We start from the raw sequence: 17455 nt of genomic DNA, 5'->3' as shown, positions 1-17455 counted from the left end.
TGTGTGTGTGTGTGCATCCTGCGCCTTAGGCATATAAACCTCTCAGCATCACATTACCAGTGAAGATACTCAGCCACAGAAGCCCAGAAGAAGAGAGAGGAGGGGGGAGAGCAAGGAGAGACACACACAACCTCTAAAATACACACATATAAATATAAACACACACACACACACACACGCACACACACACACACACACACAGACCTGACGATGTAATGATTGTTATCTAGTTAAAGGGATTAAAGTCATTGCACTAATTGCCTTAGGGGAAATGAGACCAGCAGATCATCAGGGGAAAAGTGACACAAACTGTGACCTTGGGGTTAGCTGTGAGAGATAGCAACGCATGAACAAAAACGACAAAGCTACATCTAAAAATAAAAGGACAACGACCACATTAACACAGGAGATGCTATCGTGCACGTGTTACTGCATGTAAAGGGTAGAGACAGAAGATGAAGAAAAACGTCGGCACGCTTGTTATACAGGTGTGAGGTGCACTATTACGTTACCAGGTATAAGCAGTGATGAAAACCAAACCACACCAAAAGCTTCTTTGACATGCAATTTTTAAAACTCCGGCTCCGACTTACAAAAGTTTTGAAGTACTGAAATTCTCAGAGCGCCTACAAGGGGTGAAATGCATCGACTACTGCCAAGCAAGAAGTGTCTTAATACTCTTCTTACAAAAGCTCCTGTGAGGAACTTTTGGTTCTCGTTGATTTTGTAAACAAAAACGTAAACAAACGTTAAATCTTTGCTGATCTTTTCCTGTTCATGTGTAGGTTGAGTTTTATGACACATACCTCACTCAGAGGTTTTGTTAGTCAAAGGCTATCCTTAGCTGTTGAATAAGTGAAAGGAGGCTGTTTCTGTTTCCAGAGCGTGTGGTAGCGGTTCCAGGCATTCAAATTAACAAACTAGAAATAGTCAATCTGGTTACTGATGGTCATGTTTGCTCTTTATTGTTTGTGGGTCACATTATGGCATCACAAATCATTTGAGTCTGTTTCAGAACAACATTAAAAACTCGTCAGTATCTCCTGAGCTTTAAATGAGGCAATATGAATAGAATTGGCCCAGATTTCATTGTCATGAAAATGAGCAGAATTCCAGTATAATAGTGCTTATAGGCAGTTAGAGCAAACATGATTTGCATCCTCAGAGAGTTTATGCTAACTGAAGCATTGTGCGCTAATGACAGCAGTGATAGGAGCTTTGTAAATGCAGGAGTGCTCGTGAGAGGACCGAGAAGAATAACACTTTATGATTTATCTGCAATCTTCCTGCCTACTGTGTTCTTAGAGAAAGTCTCCCATGATAAATCTGGATTATCAAAAGGAAAATGTACTGCATCTATCCCTCAGTTGTGTTTTTGGACATTGGATGAATATATTTCAAGACTCACTTTGTTTCGCTCTATTTTTCTTCAATTACCAAATTCAAATGTGTCCATCTGCTGTTTGGTCCAGCAAAGAAGGAATCACAAATTGAGGAGCTAAACTTATTATCTGTATAGCCGAGCTGCTAAATGTGGTGATTATCCTCTGTATTATAATCACAAGAGACAACCCCCCTCAGCTCTCACCTGCGGCTGCAGCAGAGGCAGTCGGACGTGAGCCATCAGCGTCGGTAGGTGACGCTGACGTGTGGCAGCATCATGTCCGACCCATGTTAGCAAAGATGTCACCACGGTTTCCTCGTCAGGCACGTTCACGTCTTCAGATGTGAGCAGCCTCTCCATCTCCTCAAGAGGGAGCAGGAGGAACTCCTGGCCTCCCACAACATCTAGAAAGTGCTCCTGTTAAACAGAGAGAGGAAAGGAAGAAAATAATTGAGAAGGAAAGGATCGGATAGGACTCAAAAGATTAATGGGTGGATGAATAATGAGAAAAAAGGGGAATGAAGGGAGGAAAACCAATCGGAAGATATGAGTTGAGAGAGGAAAGGGATCAAGGGTTGGGAGGAGAGAGAATAAAATGGAAGGAAACGAAGACTTGAGAAAGGTCAGGGGAAGATGGATGAAAAGCTGCAGACAAAAGAGGGTGTGAGTGTGAAAACACTGAGATAATTCAGTAGTAGAGGAAAAGAAGGCTTCTTGAGAAGAAACGTGCTGCAACTAATGATTATTATTCTTAATTTACCTTTTAATATTTAGTCTATAAATATGTCCCACATTGACTACATGTCAATTATAACTCCTTAAAGCACTATATGACAATATGAAATAACTTTCACGTCACACAGCTTATAAAAAAATAAAGACATTGACTTCTATGACAAAAAAAATAAAAAAGTTAAAACCATAGAGCTGTTCATTTAATCATTTCATTTTGTTCCTGTGTAAATGGATCAAAGAAGTAAATGTTAAAGAAAGAGGCTAGTCAATGATACAACACAATAATACAGCACATGCAGAACTGTATATAAAGATGGATGGACCAACAGCTACCTATATGAGTGAGGCCAAAACACTGGCTGCAGTATAGTTCATTTACTCCCCCTCCATGTTAACAAATGAGACATGAGTCAAACTATTCAATGAAAATAAACGTCACATAGCTTTTTGTCAACTCCAGATTCTGTCATGATAGTAAGTTATATTAATGTTGATATATGTCTGAGTGTTCTTTTGTTTTTATCAGAATGCTGCCAGAGAGCTGGCCAATCAGAAGAAAGTGATCATGTGGACAGGGAGGCCTTAAAGAGACTGAAGCTGAAACAAACCTTTTCAGGAATATCTGAAATTAAACATTTTATGGACGCCAGAGAAGATTAAATCGTTTTTTGTGGCCTCATATCTTTTAAAGCTACTCTGTATGTTTTACAGGCTGACAACCTGAACAGGGAAAATGAGTTTAAGACAACATCTTTAATGTGTGGTTCTTTCTGGGCACTGTGTCAGCATCTGTCGTGGATGTTTTTTGGCTTCACATCTTAACGGAGGGAGACAGAGAGTCGACATAGCCCATATTACTATACGGTAAATGGTTAGACAACATTATGTTCTGTCATTGCTCATAGTTGCGTTAACTGTGACAATGATATCTTCAGTGATCTGTATCATTATTATACTCTGACTGCAATGTTGTCACATAATGGGAACATTTAAAATGATGAACAAAAACACAATCCACCCACTCTGTTGTGTAGTTTCATCATCCTACGTAATAATATTTTTGAGCTGTGTCTGTGAGAGAGAGAATTACAGACAGCAGCAGACAGTCACACCCTGAGAAAGCAACCTCGACGACCTAATTACCCCAGATTAAAGTTGAACAATAATCCACTTACAGAGAAACAGAAATGAAGGAAGAAAAGAAGTTAGCTGACATCGACTGTGACAGACACGAAGAGGAAGGCAGGGTGAAAAATGTAAAGGCACGTGAAGCAGACAGGGTAGAACATAAAAAAGAAAAAGAAAGAAAAATGGAAAGCTTTTTTTACAGTCACCATAGCAACCCAGTGCTGAAAAATTCCATTGTGTGTATAATGGTGTGTGGTGCTTTGAGAACGAGGGACCAATTTGTTACCAAGAATAACATCAAGGCTAAAAAATGACCAAAGTGTGACCAGAGGAAAGTGCACAGAGGTGGAGAAGAAGAGGTGAAAGATGCCTGTTAATCTTTTACCTGACCTCCACCCGTCGTCGACCTGGACCTACATGATCATACCCTATTTAACCCAGCAGTTTGTGTTTCATTCATTCTCTCTACAGTCGCCGGAGTTGCACCCACCATGGTGAAGGCGTGAGCGGTTCTCTGCAGGTCGTGGCAGCCCTGAGCGTCGGCGTAGGAGCGGATACCCAGACAGTTCGACGGGTGCAGCTGCTTCATCAGGAACGAGCAGCAGGCCTGAATCACAGACGTCAACTGGAGCAGACAGGACGCCGACAGCAGAGACTCGATGGTGTCCTCCCTCAGCTCCAAACGGCCTGGACAAGAAGGGGAGACAGTCAGGTGGCTTTCAAAAAGACAGAAGACTTGATGTATTTATAGAGCTGACACACAAATGAGTCCATTTAGTGAGCACTTGCAGGCGGCTGGGGAAGTTTTGAATACCTTCTAAAAGTGAATTACACCTTCCCAGGCATCTGATCGGGTTTACATTTACTGCTGGAGACGTTCTTAAACCTTTTTCTCTTTTTGGTGTGTGGCCTCAAACCAACATGTTCTTACTGATTTATCTTACTGATATTTATTTGTATAAATTGATTTTAAATTTAATTTCCTATTATATAGTTGAAGTACTCCTCAAACAGGAATTAAGCGGGTTTTTTTAATACAACTTAGTCAAATGGGTTTTTACTTCAATTCTTTAAAGATTAAAATCAGCTCTCTTCAATTCCCCAAGACATTGGATGAGGAAAATACGGATCACACAGGGAAGCAACAGTTTATTTAAAAGTAAATTATGAGTATTCATCTCAGCGCTCTGACTGGTTGGATGTTCCTTTAAATGTAAGAACACTCACCTGCACTGATTTTCCTGCTTACATTGTAGCAGGTCTGATAATGACTGACACAACATGATGTGTCATTTACTCGAGAGAAAGAGAGAAGCCCTGTGTGTTTTCAGTGTGTCTGTGTACCTGTGTATGCATACTGCACCAGGACCCACAATGCATCAGGGTCCACTCCTTCCATCTTCACCTCATCCTGCTTAGCCTCCCTGACATCACTGGTAAACATGGCTGCAAAGTAGTCGGACACAGACGACAGGACCAGTCTGTAAAGGAGAGAGAGAGAGAGAGAGAGAGAGAGATAGAGAGAGAGAGAGAGAGTGTCAGGGATTAGTCGGGGGGCCGTATGTGCCGTATGAGTTTTGTGAGCTGGAAAGTTTTGCAGAAGTGTTAAAAAAAAAAAAGCAACCGTACGAGATCCGAGTCAGAGTTAGAGGGTCATGTCACATATATCTGTGGCTTCAAAACACATTATGAGAAAACACACTTCTCCATCTTTAACTTGGTCACACTGAAATACTTACATGAATACAAAAGGTGTCAACAACTTTGGAGGGTCAGTGTCAGAGATGAATAAAGGCTGAAAAGGTAAGTAAATACATTGCCATTATCACTGCAGTAGAAGGGGGAGCGCGTGCAGATATGTGCTCCACAATGGATTAAAAATGAATCTTCAGCGCTTGTTATATTAAATATTCAATCACCTAGTTCCCTCTAAAGAATGAAATACTTTCCAAACAGTGCTCTCATCATCACGGTGTGTATTCCTCTCTCAGAAGAGATGTTATTAGAGGCAGAAAAAACAACAACTGTGCAAACAAAAGCTGAGCACGCGCCCGAGGCCTCTCCAGATGTTTGTGCATGGTGAGCATATTGAGGATAAAGAGAAGGATGTCCTGGGAGGGAAGAGCTTCTTATTCAAACTGCAACCTTAATAGCAGTAAGGCCCGGGTTTCTTAATATCTAATGTGCTCTGTAATAACATGTAATGAGGGAGTCTGACCTAAAAGATATTTCATCATTTAGGGTGGTTTATCTTCACAAACAGTGTGACATTAAAAGGTCTCTATAGGAGGAGTAAGTGAGTGAATATTGTCCAGCAGATGCACTCAAGCCGAGCAGCTTTTTCTCATAGTTACACAGTTTGTATTTACACCAATTTAAAATCTGGGCATATGAACGACTCAACAAAAAAACACTTCCTGAAAAGTCTTACAAAATAATAAGATAGAAAATAACACCGTGGTGCACCAGTGGCTGAGTCGCTAGGGAGCTCGCCGCCAGGCAAAGAGGATGCAGCTCGGCTCCAAATCCGACCTGTGCGCCTCCGACCTTCCTGCACGTCCCCCTCTTTCTGTCCCCGATTCCCAACTCTATCCACTCTCGACAATAAAAATCCCCAAAACACATCTTTAGAAAAACAGAGAAAATAGGGCCCCTTACTCACTGAGGTCAGTTTACTAAACTGTAATTCTGTTCTTACAATCAAGTGGGTTTTTGCCTCAAATAAAAAAAAATAACTCCCCATTGTCTGTTTCTTCGGATCCTTAGTTAACCTTGATTTGTTATTTCACAAAACAAAAATCTTCCCGCTTTTTTTTGGTGGTTTTTTTTTAAACAGAATTCCCAGAAGAGTCCACAAAACAATAAAACAACAGCAGCCAGATGAAGTCCTGGCACGCCGAATAAAAGACATGCCAATGTGTGCAGTGAGAGAGGAGATTATTTCATTTGCATGTGTCAGTCTCCGCAGCTGAGCTCACGGACGAGAGGGGAGGTTACCCAGACAAGAGAAGGAGAGAGGGATAGGCTTAAAGTCAGGTCAATGTAGAATTTAGTGAGTCTGACGAAGAAGAGATATGGCTTAAAGGAGCGAACGCAGGATGAAGGACGGAGAGGAATTAGCTTAAGGTCAGTTGTAAGAAATGTCTAGCAGCAATTCATTCCCCTCTTATATCACTGAGACACACAGACATTACGGCTGATAAAAAGCTTCATATAATGCAGGTTATTTAGTGCAAACGAGCATTTGTTTTTTTTCTCATAATGTCTTTGTAATGGGAGGTTTGTGAGGTCTTTTTAATGGCTGCATGGTGAAAGTCCTTCATGTTGTATACAACCAAACTTATTCACCTAATGAACCTCATGCCTATAAAGTGACCTGTGTCATTACTAAGGTGGTCAAAGCTTTCAGTACTTCAACATGTTCGATTGTTTTAAAACACTTAATCTCTGTTCATTTATTGACTGATAGTTATTTAACCAAATGCTGCGAGGAGCGAGAGAGAGAGCGCGCGAGAGAGCGAGAGAGAGAGAGAGAGAGACAGTGTGATCGTGCCCTAAAGCACATCTAATTGCACAGATCTGTTGGCAGTGTTTCAGTAACTTAGGCTTTTAGCCTGATGAAGCTCTAGTACCCAAACGTTGCCAGTAAATGTTGGTTTGCCAGTTCGACTGTGTTTGGGAGTCTCTCTCTCTCTCTCTCTCTCTGTCTGTGGTATGGATACAGGTATCTGTTGGTTCATTTGGACTCGTATCACATCTCAGTTCAACTTTAACTGAAGCAGTTTAAAGCTGAACTTTTGTTGTTCTGCTGTTCTGGCGTCAACACGTCTATTCATGTCTTCATACAGTGAGTGCAAAGTTCAGATCAGGCTCCGATCAGCGGTCTGTTCACCCGCTTCAGAGTTTAAAATGTGTTTGCATTTGCAATTTTCTGCAGATATTATTTTTTCCACCAGTGTGTGTGCATGTTTGTGTGTGTGTGTTCCTAAAGTGTATGTGTTATGCACATATTTATAATCTCATTACAGAGTGTGACAGCAGGACCTTGACAGATAGCCTGAAGCAGAGAAGAGTACTGTGTGTGTGTGTGTGTGTGTGTGTGTGTGTGTGTGTGTGTGTGTGTGTGTGTGTGTGTGTGTGGATGTCAAACTACACTATTGTCAGCAGGAACTTGTTCAGACAGTATTCAGGTTGGGTATCTCTTTCTTATCTCACACATACACACATATGCAGCATTTTCCCTCCTTAATTTTTCATGTGGGTCTGACTCACAGCGCGGCTATATACAGCAGGGGAGTTATTATAGCTTGCTATAGACAGACATGGCAGGCAGTGTGTCACAGTGTAATGGAAAGAGCAGAGAAGGAGACAAAGTGCCAAAAAGAACAGAGCAGGAAACAGACGAGTTGGACTCAGGAAAGAAAGGCGAGAACTGGAAATTGTGTTTGAGTACGGGATCTGCTGCTTGGTGCAGAGTCGTGGAAAAAAAGAGAGAGAGGAAAAACAGAAGGCTTGGTTGGAGAGACTTACCAGCAGTTAGGACATTTCTCTACATGTACTCAAAAATAAAGGTGTGAGAAGCTCATTAATGGTAGGTTTGTTTTTGTGTGCTTCAGATGGTCAACACTTTTTTCCCCCATGTGAAATGTCTCATTGGTTGTTTCGATGAATGGACAGAAAATATAATGCAGGAATGAGTGTTTCCTGGAGAATGTGTACGAATGACTTTGGTTTTCCTTTGACTTTTACTTTCAAGACCCAAGAAATCAAATTCAAATCCAGTAAAAAAAAATCTAAAAAGACACACACATCCCTTAGCAGGAGCTGATTCCAAAAAACAAACAGCTATGAAGAAGCAAAAATAAATCAGACTTGGCAAAACGGGAAAAACGTGTCGGCTCAAAACGTCACCTGTTAATAAATCCTTTGACGGAAGCTGCTTGGTGTGAGGATCTTTTTTGCTTCTTCTTGCCCATTTCCAGTTAAATATTTCATCTCAGTATACAAATGTATATGAGCGTCTCCCCCCATTAGCGATACACTGATGTACACAGCAGGCTGAAAATCTGTATCAGCCAATATCGGCCCTGTTGACAGATATCAGCTCATCTGCAAATAATGCAGCGTGCAGTGATGTCAGAAGCCTTTGTGCCTCTGTCGGGTCTTATCATCTTTATGCTGGCAGGCAATCCTCGATATCAGCTGATTCAGAGAAGAGGGCAGACAATAAATAAATAATATAATAAACTTCATTTATAGAGCACTTTTTAAAACAGGCTCTCAAAGTGCTTCACAAATGCCATGCATTTTTTTTTTACAAGATATGAGAATCAAACTTTGGATGTTTTTTCTAAAGTTTTAAATGGGACCAACTAGCATCAAAACTCATGGAAGTTCCGTCCACATCAGCTTTATTTGTGTTCAGTGCTAATCAGCCGATGTGAACATGCACACATTAGATGGTAAGCATGGTGAAACTGCTAAGTGTTTTTGTATGTTGATGTTTTAGGTCCAAGTACTGCTTTCAGGTCAATATGCCCCTAAATATAGCCTGATTAAAAAGCCTCTCCGCCTTTATGTCTTATTGTACTAAAAACAGACAAAAAGCATGTTGGATGTACGACTATTGATCTACAATAACAGCAGAGGAAAGCTTCTGAACTAAAGGTATACTTAGTAAAATCAGCCGAGGCGGCACTTTCACAGAGGTAACTACATGGGGAACAAAAATGGCAACATTTCAAAGATAATATATTTGCCCCAGAGACCAAATGTAGTGCTCTACTTTTTAAAATTGCACATCGAGTTTTGCTCAGAATGCACCGCTTGCAAACATCTCTACACAAAATGTGCAGCTGTATACGGTTTAAGAGGCCTATTCAGCATGTGTGCCGTCTTTGTCTGTACATGGAAGACAGAGAGAGGGAGCGCGAGAGGGTGTGTGTTTTGTTCCAAGAAAAGCGCCTTTATCCTACACATACAGTAAATCAATCGCAAACAAAACAACAACTTTCAAATAGAGACGTCTTGCTCCCACCCCCTCGCTGGCACACATACATAACTTCAGATGCTGACACGCTCTTTCACATACGCCATTAGGATTCTCTTACAGCAGGGTCTTTTGTTTGTCACCATCTGTGCCTGGAGGACCAAATCAAGCGAGGCAGAAGAGGAAGGCAGCGAGAGTAAAGGAGTCTTTCTGCTGTTGGAGGACCACTCTCCTGCCTCATCCTTGCTGCAGATGGACCCTGCAGCTGAAACAGTGGCCACATGCCCAGAGAGCAACAGCAACAGAGCAGTGCAGCGGGGGCATGAGGTGGGTGACGGGCCCATGCACGCGTGTGTGTGTTTGATGCATGATTCAGAGGCCTCGTGGACTGTGTGTGCTACAAAGAGACTACAGAAATAATAGGGACTTCTATGAGCATGCTGCTGGTTCTGCTGTGTGCATGATACATTATTTCCATGCAGTATCCTGTGTGTGCAGTATGTGTCATCATGTGTGAGTGTGTGTGTGTCAGTATTGCATACTTGAGCTACAATGTAATGCTTCTCTTTGTATGTGCAAAGTAAAAAGATCAATGTCTGTGTTGATTGAAGAGCTGCAGCTGATGCTGTGTTGTCCGGATTAATTCATTCAAAATGTTTTGTGTGTGTTGTCGAGGAGGTTACAGGAAATACCTGGAAGAATCAGACTCCACTCAGGATGACCATGAGTACAGTAGCATTTCCACAAGTGGCATACAAACGCTAACCTCTGAGCTAAACTGACGCAGGAATAAACTGAATATTTCTCAGATTGAACGATTGATTATCACAGATAAAATAGTCGACAGTGTCCATTAGTCTTCAACTTGGTCAATCAACAGTCCAAAACAGAATAGGTTGTTTCATTTTATAAACATATTTGTGATCCTTAAACAAAAAAAACACAAACAAAACAAAGACCAGTTGGCAATTTCTTTGGAAGTGAAAAAGACATGGTTTGTAAAAAACTAATTTTTTATAAACATAACAACAGAGTGAGACAAAGGGATCTAGAGTTTGTCTCTATTAACTTGAGTGTTTGTGTGTGTGTGTGTGTGTGTGTGTGTGTGTGTGTGTGTGTACATTCAGTGGTGGTCTCCTTCCACATGTATCTAAGTATCGGTTGGTATTGAGTTTGTTTGCGTTTAAATGAATTATGTGTACTTTCAGAGTACGCTTGATTTAAAACGATTGTGAAATGTGAAACCTCTGTTTGTTCCTTTTAGAGAGATCAGGGTGGTTCTGAAAATATGTGATCTACATGTGATACCATGATGGAGAAGTTTATGGATATTGACAGTAATAATATGTTACATCCCCTGTTGGCTTACTCTGTACAGTTATTTACATCACAACCATTCAGGTTCACACAAGTGTCAAGTTTGCTCGTACCTGTGTGCAGGTATCCGCCTCTCTCCGACCACCAGAACGACGTCACACAGCTGTCGAGACCTCAGGTAACCCTCCATCTTGGAGAAGGTGACATCGGCGTGGGACAGAGCTGTGAACATGGAGTCCTCTGGACACGCACAGGGCTCCATGGAGACGCACGAGGACAGCGTGGCGCTGCTGTTAGACGTCCTGAGCCCACACAGCGGCCGATAAAAGACACACACAAACACACAGACACAAAGAGAAGGGGACAGGAGCTTGAGTGCGTGTATTAATACTGATTATCTTAGGCAAAGAGACAGATGTGTAGAGAGAGAAAAGCCAGCTGCTTTGAGTCTCTCCTCACGTTTTCTCTCCTTCACTTTCAACAGGGTTACTGTGTGTCGCCAGAAGCAGACAAAAGCCCTTTAATGCTCCAATTACTGGGAGTAAATGACCAGACAAATTTAGCCCACTTAAAAGAGAGGCTGCCAATTAAATAACTGTAGGAGTCGAGCCCATAGGATACACTGTAATTTACTCTGCTCCCTAATGGCAACCAGTTTCCTTCTATCTATACCAACAGTGAGAAATGAAGCAGAGTTTGGGGCCAGGAAGACTTCAACATTCGTTATTCACTGGTGGAGGAGTCGAAGCCTCAGGCTGATATGTCTTATTCCTCCAGTTCAGCTGATGAGCTGCGTCTGTGTGTGTGTGTGTGTGTCTGTGCGTGTGTGTGTGTCTGTGTGCACGTGCACACGTTTTCATCAAAAGGCGAGCACCAAAGTAAAGCTTCCCTGTGAATCATCAACCATCATGGCTCCCAAACCAGCTTTTAATTTATGAGCGTCGGAGCTGTACTTCCATTTTTAATTGAACAGCAGCAGTGGCAGGACCGGCCCTACAGCACAAAGAGATTAGAAATGAACGGATACTCCAAGGACGAATCATTTCACTTCTACAGCAAAAGAGAAATCACACTCTTATGGGGATGTTGAAGTGTGTGTGTTCATATGCGTGTGTGTTAAACTGTCTTTAATACCCTCGCTGGAATAAACAAAGTGAAAGTAGACAGAAAATCTGCGAAGGCACTGAAAATGAATATAATAACACTGAATAAAAAAAGAAAGACTTAATGATTGTAAACAAGAACATAAGTCATAGATGATGGTCTGGTGTATCTTTGCTGTCTGTGTGATCCAGAGAAGGTCGCTGGTTTCGGTCCTCTTGTGGGGCTGCACAATTACTCACAACTCGATGGTTAACCTGATAAAGGCATTCACAACAAACGCGTCGCAAAAATCATAATGTATCCTGACAAATAAGAAAAATCTTTTTACACAGACAAGCAATGGTATCTCACTAAGCAGTCATATAGATAACCCATTGGATAGAGGCCTGGGTAAAATGTCTACTCTTCTACGCCTTCAGGATGCAGACAGATGAAACTTGAGCTAGCTGAGCAACCTCCGATTAACGGTGCAAACTAAAAAACATTCTTGTTCACGTTCCCGTACCAGTCATGTACTTGCAGCATGCCTCCTGGCGCCCCTATTACTCAAAGGAAGAAGGTATGGTGCTAAAAGTTCAGTTATTTGGAGTTATTATTACACTAGCTGCTCAGGAACGTTTCACAGTTACTTGTAATATCTGCAGAAGCTGTTTCGACATTAGCTTTCCAAAGTTAGAAACTAAAGGTTTAGGTCAAGCTTGATGTTTTCTTACACATAACAGAATGACCCCAGTGTGCTTCACACCGTGAGAAATATCACTTCATGTTTAAAGGCCGGTGTCAGACTGATACTCAGTGGGTCTGATACTGATACTCCATTGCTGATAGAAACTCGAGGTCATTGTTTGTGATTTTTTTGCCCTGGAAGTTCCTGTTTTGTTTTAATATAATTATTACCAGCCTCGTTTTTAGATGAAAGAAAGCAGCGTTAAAAAAAAAACGTACAGTGCTTTACCTGACCAGCACCAAACGGCAGACAAGGTAAGCCAGTAGCTAGTGATCCAATTGATCCATTTAAAAAGGTAACAAAAGATATCAGTATACAGCCACTTCCTGCTCTCCCAAGATGCAAAACACATTTGCTATCACAGATGTAAAACACTCAGGAGATGCATTTTGTGTTTTGATTTGTTCTGAAAAAGTGTAGGAAAAAGCTGTGTACACAATACTCGCACACACAGGTTTGTTTTATGCTGCCTGATGGTGATGTGTCATCTTCCCTCTGCCTCTGTCCTCTCCTCCTCACGATACATCTCCCGTCCTCACTTTCATATATCCCACTAATCTCATCCATCACTCACTTCATCCCACCGTATCCCATCATCCATCTGCGCCTCAGTCCTCGCTCTTCCCCATCCCATTTCTCACCCTCCAGGAAGGCTTTTTGGCGAGCTTTTCTGTCCTCTTGTAAGTGAGCGAGTGTGTGCGCATGTGTGAGTGTGTATGTAGACGAATGGTGGGGCTAAATACTGCCAGAGGAGATGGCTTTGAAGTAGGGGAATGCTGCCTTCCAGTCCCCTTAATTGAGCCTGGCAGGCACTCAACATGGACACAGAGAGAAACCCAGAGAGAGAGAGCGAGAGAGAGAGCGAGAGAGAGAGAGAGAGAGAGAGAGAGAGAGAGAGAGAGAGAGGAGAAACACAGAGGGTGAATCAACACCATGCAGCCAAATGTTTTAAACCCCTGCAACCAGGCAAGGACACTCACTCAGCTGTAACTCAGCGTCTCTCTCTATGCCTGTCTCTTTCACACATATTTGCAACCCCCTTCGTAATAAACTATCTAGACTGGTTCACCTGTAGGCCAACGGCTCATGCAAAATAAACGTACTTCTTAAAGCTGATATATGGCGAGTTGCAGTGTATGGGGAGTGCATGCCTGGTCAAGTTAAACCATCTAAAGACATACATGCAAACGCCTTTGTTCCCTAATACAAAAATAGACAGAGAGAGTGAGAAAAGAGAGGGAGTGACCGAGAGAGGGGTATAAGGACAAATGAACGGACAAGGGTGGGCAGAGATGAACCCGGGACAGAGGGAGAGAGAGTGAGTAAGGGAGGCACAGCAGGATTAAAGAGCAATGGGGTTTACGGGTGAGAAAGTAAAAAAAAAAAAAAAAAAAAAAAAAAAAAAAAGGAGATCAGTGGATTCGAGGCAAGCCATCACCCACTCTGGGATTCTGTGTGCGTCCCTTTCCTGTGATCCCATCTGGGATTCCGCCACTCGTGTTGTTGGAGTGTTTTACCGTAAGCAGGAGCTCTCAGACACACATACAAATCAGATGACATATGTACAATTTGCACGTGTGCTGCAGAAACTGATCTCTGTGTTGGTATGGCAACCATGACATGTAAAGGGCACACGGTTTTGCACGTTTATGATATGTGCTCAAACCTGTGCATGTTCACATCTTTCTTTGTCTATGCTAATGGTGAGGCTGATATGTGTCCACATGAGCGCCACTATTAAAGCAATGTTCCCACCCATCATCACAGGAGACATGACATCGAGCCTTGCATAACAAAAGATATTTTTAAAAGCATGTTTCTCTCCCTCTCGCTGTCTCTCATGGATAAATGTACACGGTTGCGAAGAAAACAAATGACGCGAGGAGAAGTGAGAAGGGAAACTGATTTAAAGAAACATCTGCATTTGCTTCCACTGGAATCTGTTTAAAACTAAGCGTGTGTGTGTGTGTGTGTGTGTGTGTGTGTGTGTGTGTGTGTGTTTGTGAGCAGGCATGACCTATGAATCATTTATGCTTCTGATGTGTGTCTTGGGAACACAGAGTATAATAGGAGGCTTTCAGATGCATTATCATAGTAAACACAGGGATGCAAACACACTCTGTAATTCTCCCTTCACTTCATCACATTTACTGCTGCATCATAATAAAAACATAAATCTGGGAGTTTGTGCAGATGCACTCCATGGACGAGTTATGATGCCCCTAATTGGTTTGTTACGCTGTCTCCATAGCAACTATTAATTAAATGCCATTTCACATCACTACAGCTGGACAGCCTCGCCAGCGCTACACAATGAAACATGCACATGCACACAAACGTACAGAGCGGCGAGGATTGTGAGTAAAAAAAAAAAGCTGGAAGAATCAGTCGCTCAAGACAAAAAGGATATAAATGTCAAGTGCAGTATGTTGCTACATGCTGGAGCTCAGCCCTGGAGTCGTATTGTTAATTTGACACTGAAAAATCCCACATTCACAACAGTGTGTCTGTGTCTGCTTGTGTGTAATGTGACAGAGTCTGGCTGATGAAGCCTCCTTGTAAGAGGTTGAGAGGAGAAATCAGTGGACCACATGCTGTCCCAAAGGTGCTCGACCATCATTGTCTCTCTCTTTCTGCCATAACGAATGGCCGTCCTCCTGCATACTGCATAGCTGCCACTTATAGTTACTTGTAGCCTACCCCTTTTTGTCTATTAACTCAGTTGAAGCGTATTCACTTGTCCTGTGCTTTCCTCAATAGCTAATGATGGGAGTCAAGCTGATGGCAGTGACATGCTCAAAAAGGATAAAAGTGACACAGCAGAAAAAAAAATGCACAAATTCCAGTTCAGCCTACTTTCCCTTCACATGTTGAAGTAAATAAAAATGAATTAATCGCTTGCCCTAACTTTTCAGGATTTTTTTTTTGTGACAAAGAAAGTTTGGGGTAGATTCAAGTTTTAAACTTCAAAGTACCGGAACCGACAACGAAATCTTTTTCTCCCTACCTGCACGAGCTGGAGTCGGTTTCCGGGTGGTTGTTAGTTTCATCGGTGCCCGACGCTGACGGTGCCGCCGCCGCCGCCGCCGCCTCCTCCTCCTCACCCCCGACCTGAGCTGAGGACTCGGGCACAAGCTGAGCCAGCGGAGCCTCACCGGGGAGCTCCATGCAAGTCACCGGCCGGGAGCGACGATGGGGCGGCGGGGAAACCCAGGACAACGCCGCTGTGGAGCTCCTACACTCGGGCTGACTGAAGGAGCGGGGACAGGAGCTGCCCGTTGCTCCGGCTGCCGCGCCTCCCGGACCGCCCCGACTCCCTGCCGGATCTGCAAACTTTCTGCTGCTGCTGTTACACAGGTTAGACCCGGCGCTGCCACTGGCCACCAGACCGCTATGAGTCCCCACACTGGGGGTTACGTTGGTTGAATTAGAATTGCCACTGCCGCTAACTGAAGGTCCGTCCCCGGCGCTGCCGCCCGCTCTCCTCCCGGCGAAGTAGTCTCCCAGCGGCGGGGAGTGAGGCGGAGGGACCGCGGGGTGACCAAACCACCTCCATCGGATCCGGAGGATCTGCTTCACGTCGAACTCCTTCCGCGAGGAAGAGCCCGAGCCGCTGCTCGACATGCCACGGCTCTAGACGAGGAAATGGCGGGGGGAGAGCCCGTGCCGCTCTGCCGTTAAAGCTGTACGCGGTGCTGCACGCGCGTCTCTCCTGGCAACCGCACGCCCGTTAACCGCGACTGAAGGGAGTGAGCGGAATCAGAGGAGTATATAAACAGAGTGGAAGAGAGAGAGAAAGAGAGAAACAGGGCTTCTCTGAGTTTTATGGTCTGTGCCAAAATCTTTTCTTGCTCAAAACCAAACCACAAACATTTGCCACGAGGACAAACTAATGTCACTGTTCTGCCAATAATGCAGTGCAGACCACAGGCATTTTATAGCTGAGAGGAGGGATGATCATTATGTGATTATCATCATCATTACTCAATAGGCAAGACATCCAATCAATATTATTCCAATGGAAGCTGTACCCGTCAATCTGTTGGCACCTATAGGCTATAACTATAAGGGCCTAAAGGTCTCTTTATGCGTGGGTCTATATTGTCTACTCTTGACAGGCAATTTTCTAGAAAAATTGTAACAGGCAATGTGCTTTCAACCAATTTAAGTCTACCTTCAAATTACTTGAGATGTAGGTTACCCCACCACTCAAAATCCAACTGAATGACTTTCCCCTTATAACAAGCAAAAGCAACATAATTTAACTTAAGCCAAATAATAAGCCTTTTTGTTGCAACTGTAGGTGAAATGCTCCGACTGTAGCTAAATGTTTGTTTTCTTCTAACTTAACAATTTGATGATTTTTCTGTTTCAGGTTTATTTTAATTTTCATTACCGATTAATTATTTTTTTTTTCTTTTTTCAGATAACCCACCTTCAGGTCCGGCTTGAGCACAGTGAACATGCAGCCTTTTTATTTGTCTTAAACAGAATCTAAATAAGTTTTAATTTGTCAGACGGTGAAGAGAAAACAATGATGATAAGAGGTCAAATTGCAGTGAATGACAACATTAATCCTGCACTTTGCTTTTTACAGAAATTGCAGTTCGTCATTTATCGTCTTGTAATCTATAAATTATTGCAGAATTGCTGTGTTGTGATATTGCTAATGGGGTCATGTATTGTATCGTATGAGTTACACTGCAATGCTCACCCCAACTGCTAACAGTGATTAAATATTGTCCTTTAATTAACATTTGTCTGTGTGACTGCAAATAATCTATGAGGGAACATGGAGCTCTGTGAAGCTGCAGCAATCATTGCTCGGTAATCAAAGACTCAGGAAGGTAACGAGGCAGCGGACATATCCTCTTCTTCATCTTCATATCCGGTCTGGCTGCCTCGACTCACTCCACTCAGCACCTATCTCACATTCAGCCTCTGCCTTGTTCCCTTACACTCACATTGTTTGAGAAACTGCAATAAGCTGATAGGCTCATGTGCTGATAAAACAGTAAATAGCCAGAATTACAGTCAGGGACCTGAGTGTCCTTGAAAAGGAAATTTCCAC

At 42.8% G+C, this 17455-nt stretch overlaps 1 protein-coding gene across 2 annotated transcripts in view; it reads right to left on the bottom strand.

Annotated features, from left to right (window-relative positions):
* The window catches only part of klhl5 (kelch-like family member 5), a 29106-nt gene extending 12395 nt beyond the window's left edge, over positions 1-16711 (bottom strand). Inside the window, exons 1-5 of one of the 2 annotated variants that reach the window (XM_079338345.1) lie at positions 15392-16711; positions 10667-10843; positions 4592-4728; positions 3738-3934; positions 1589-1801 (exon numbers count right to left, since the gene is read on the bottom strand). In XM_079338345.1, the coding sequence (XP_079194471.1) occupies positions 1589-1801; positions 3738-3934; positions 4592-4728; positions 10667-10843; positions 15392-16008 (1341 nt within the window). In that variant the 5' untranslated portion in view covers positions 16009-16711. Of the gene's footprint in view, positions 1-1588; positions 1802-3737; positions 3935-4591; positions 4729-10666; positions 10856-15391 lie in introns of both variants that reach the window. The other variant, XM_079338344.1, reaches the window with a different exon arrangement.
* Positions 16712-17455: the final 744 nt, after the last annotated feature.

Source organism: Symphodus melops, assembly GCF_947650265.1.
Source record: "Symphodus melops genome assembly, chromosome: 2".
Lineage (NCBI taxonomy): Eukaryota > Metazoa > Chordata > Actinopteri > Labriformes > Labridae > Symphodus > Symphodus melops.
The sequence above is the reverse complement of the archived record's forward strand: the minus strand, read 5'-3'. Positions and strand labels throughout refer to the sequence as shown.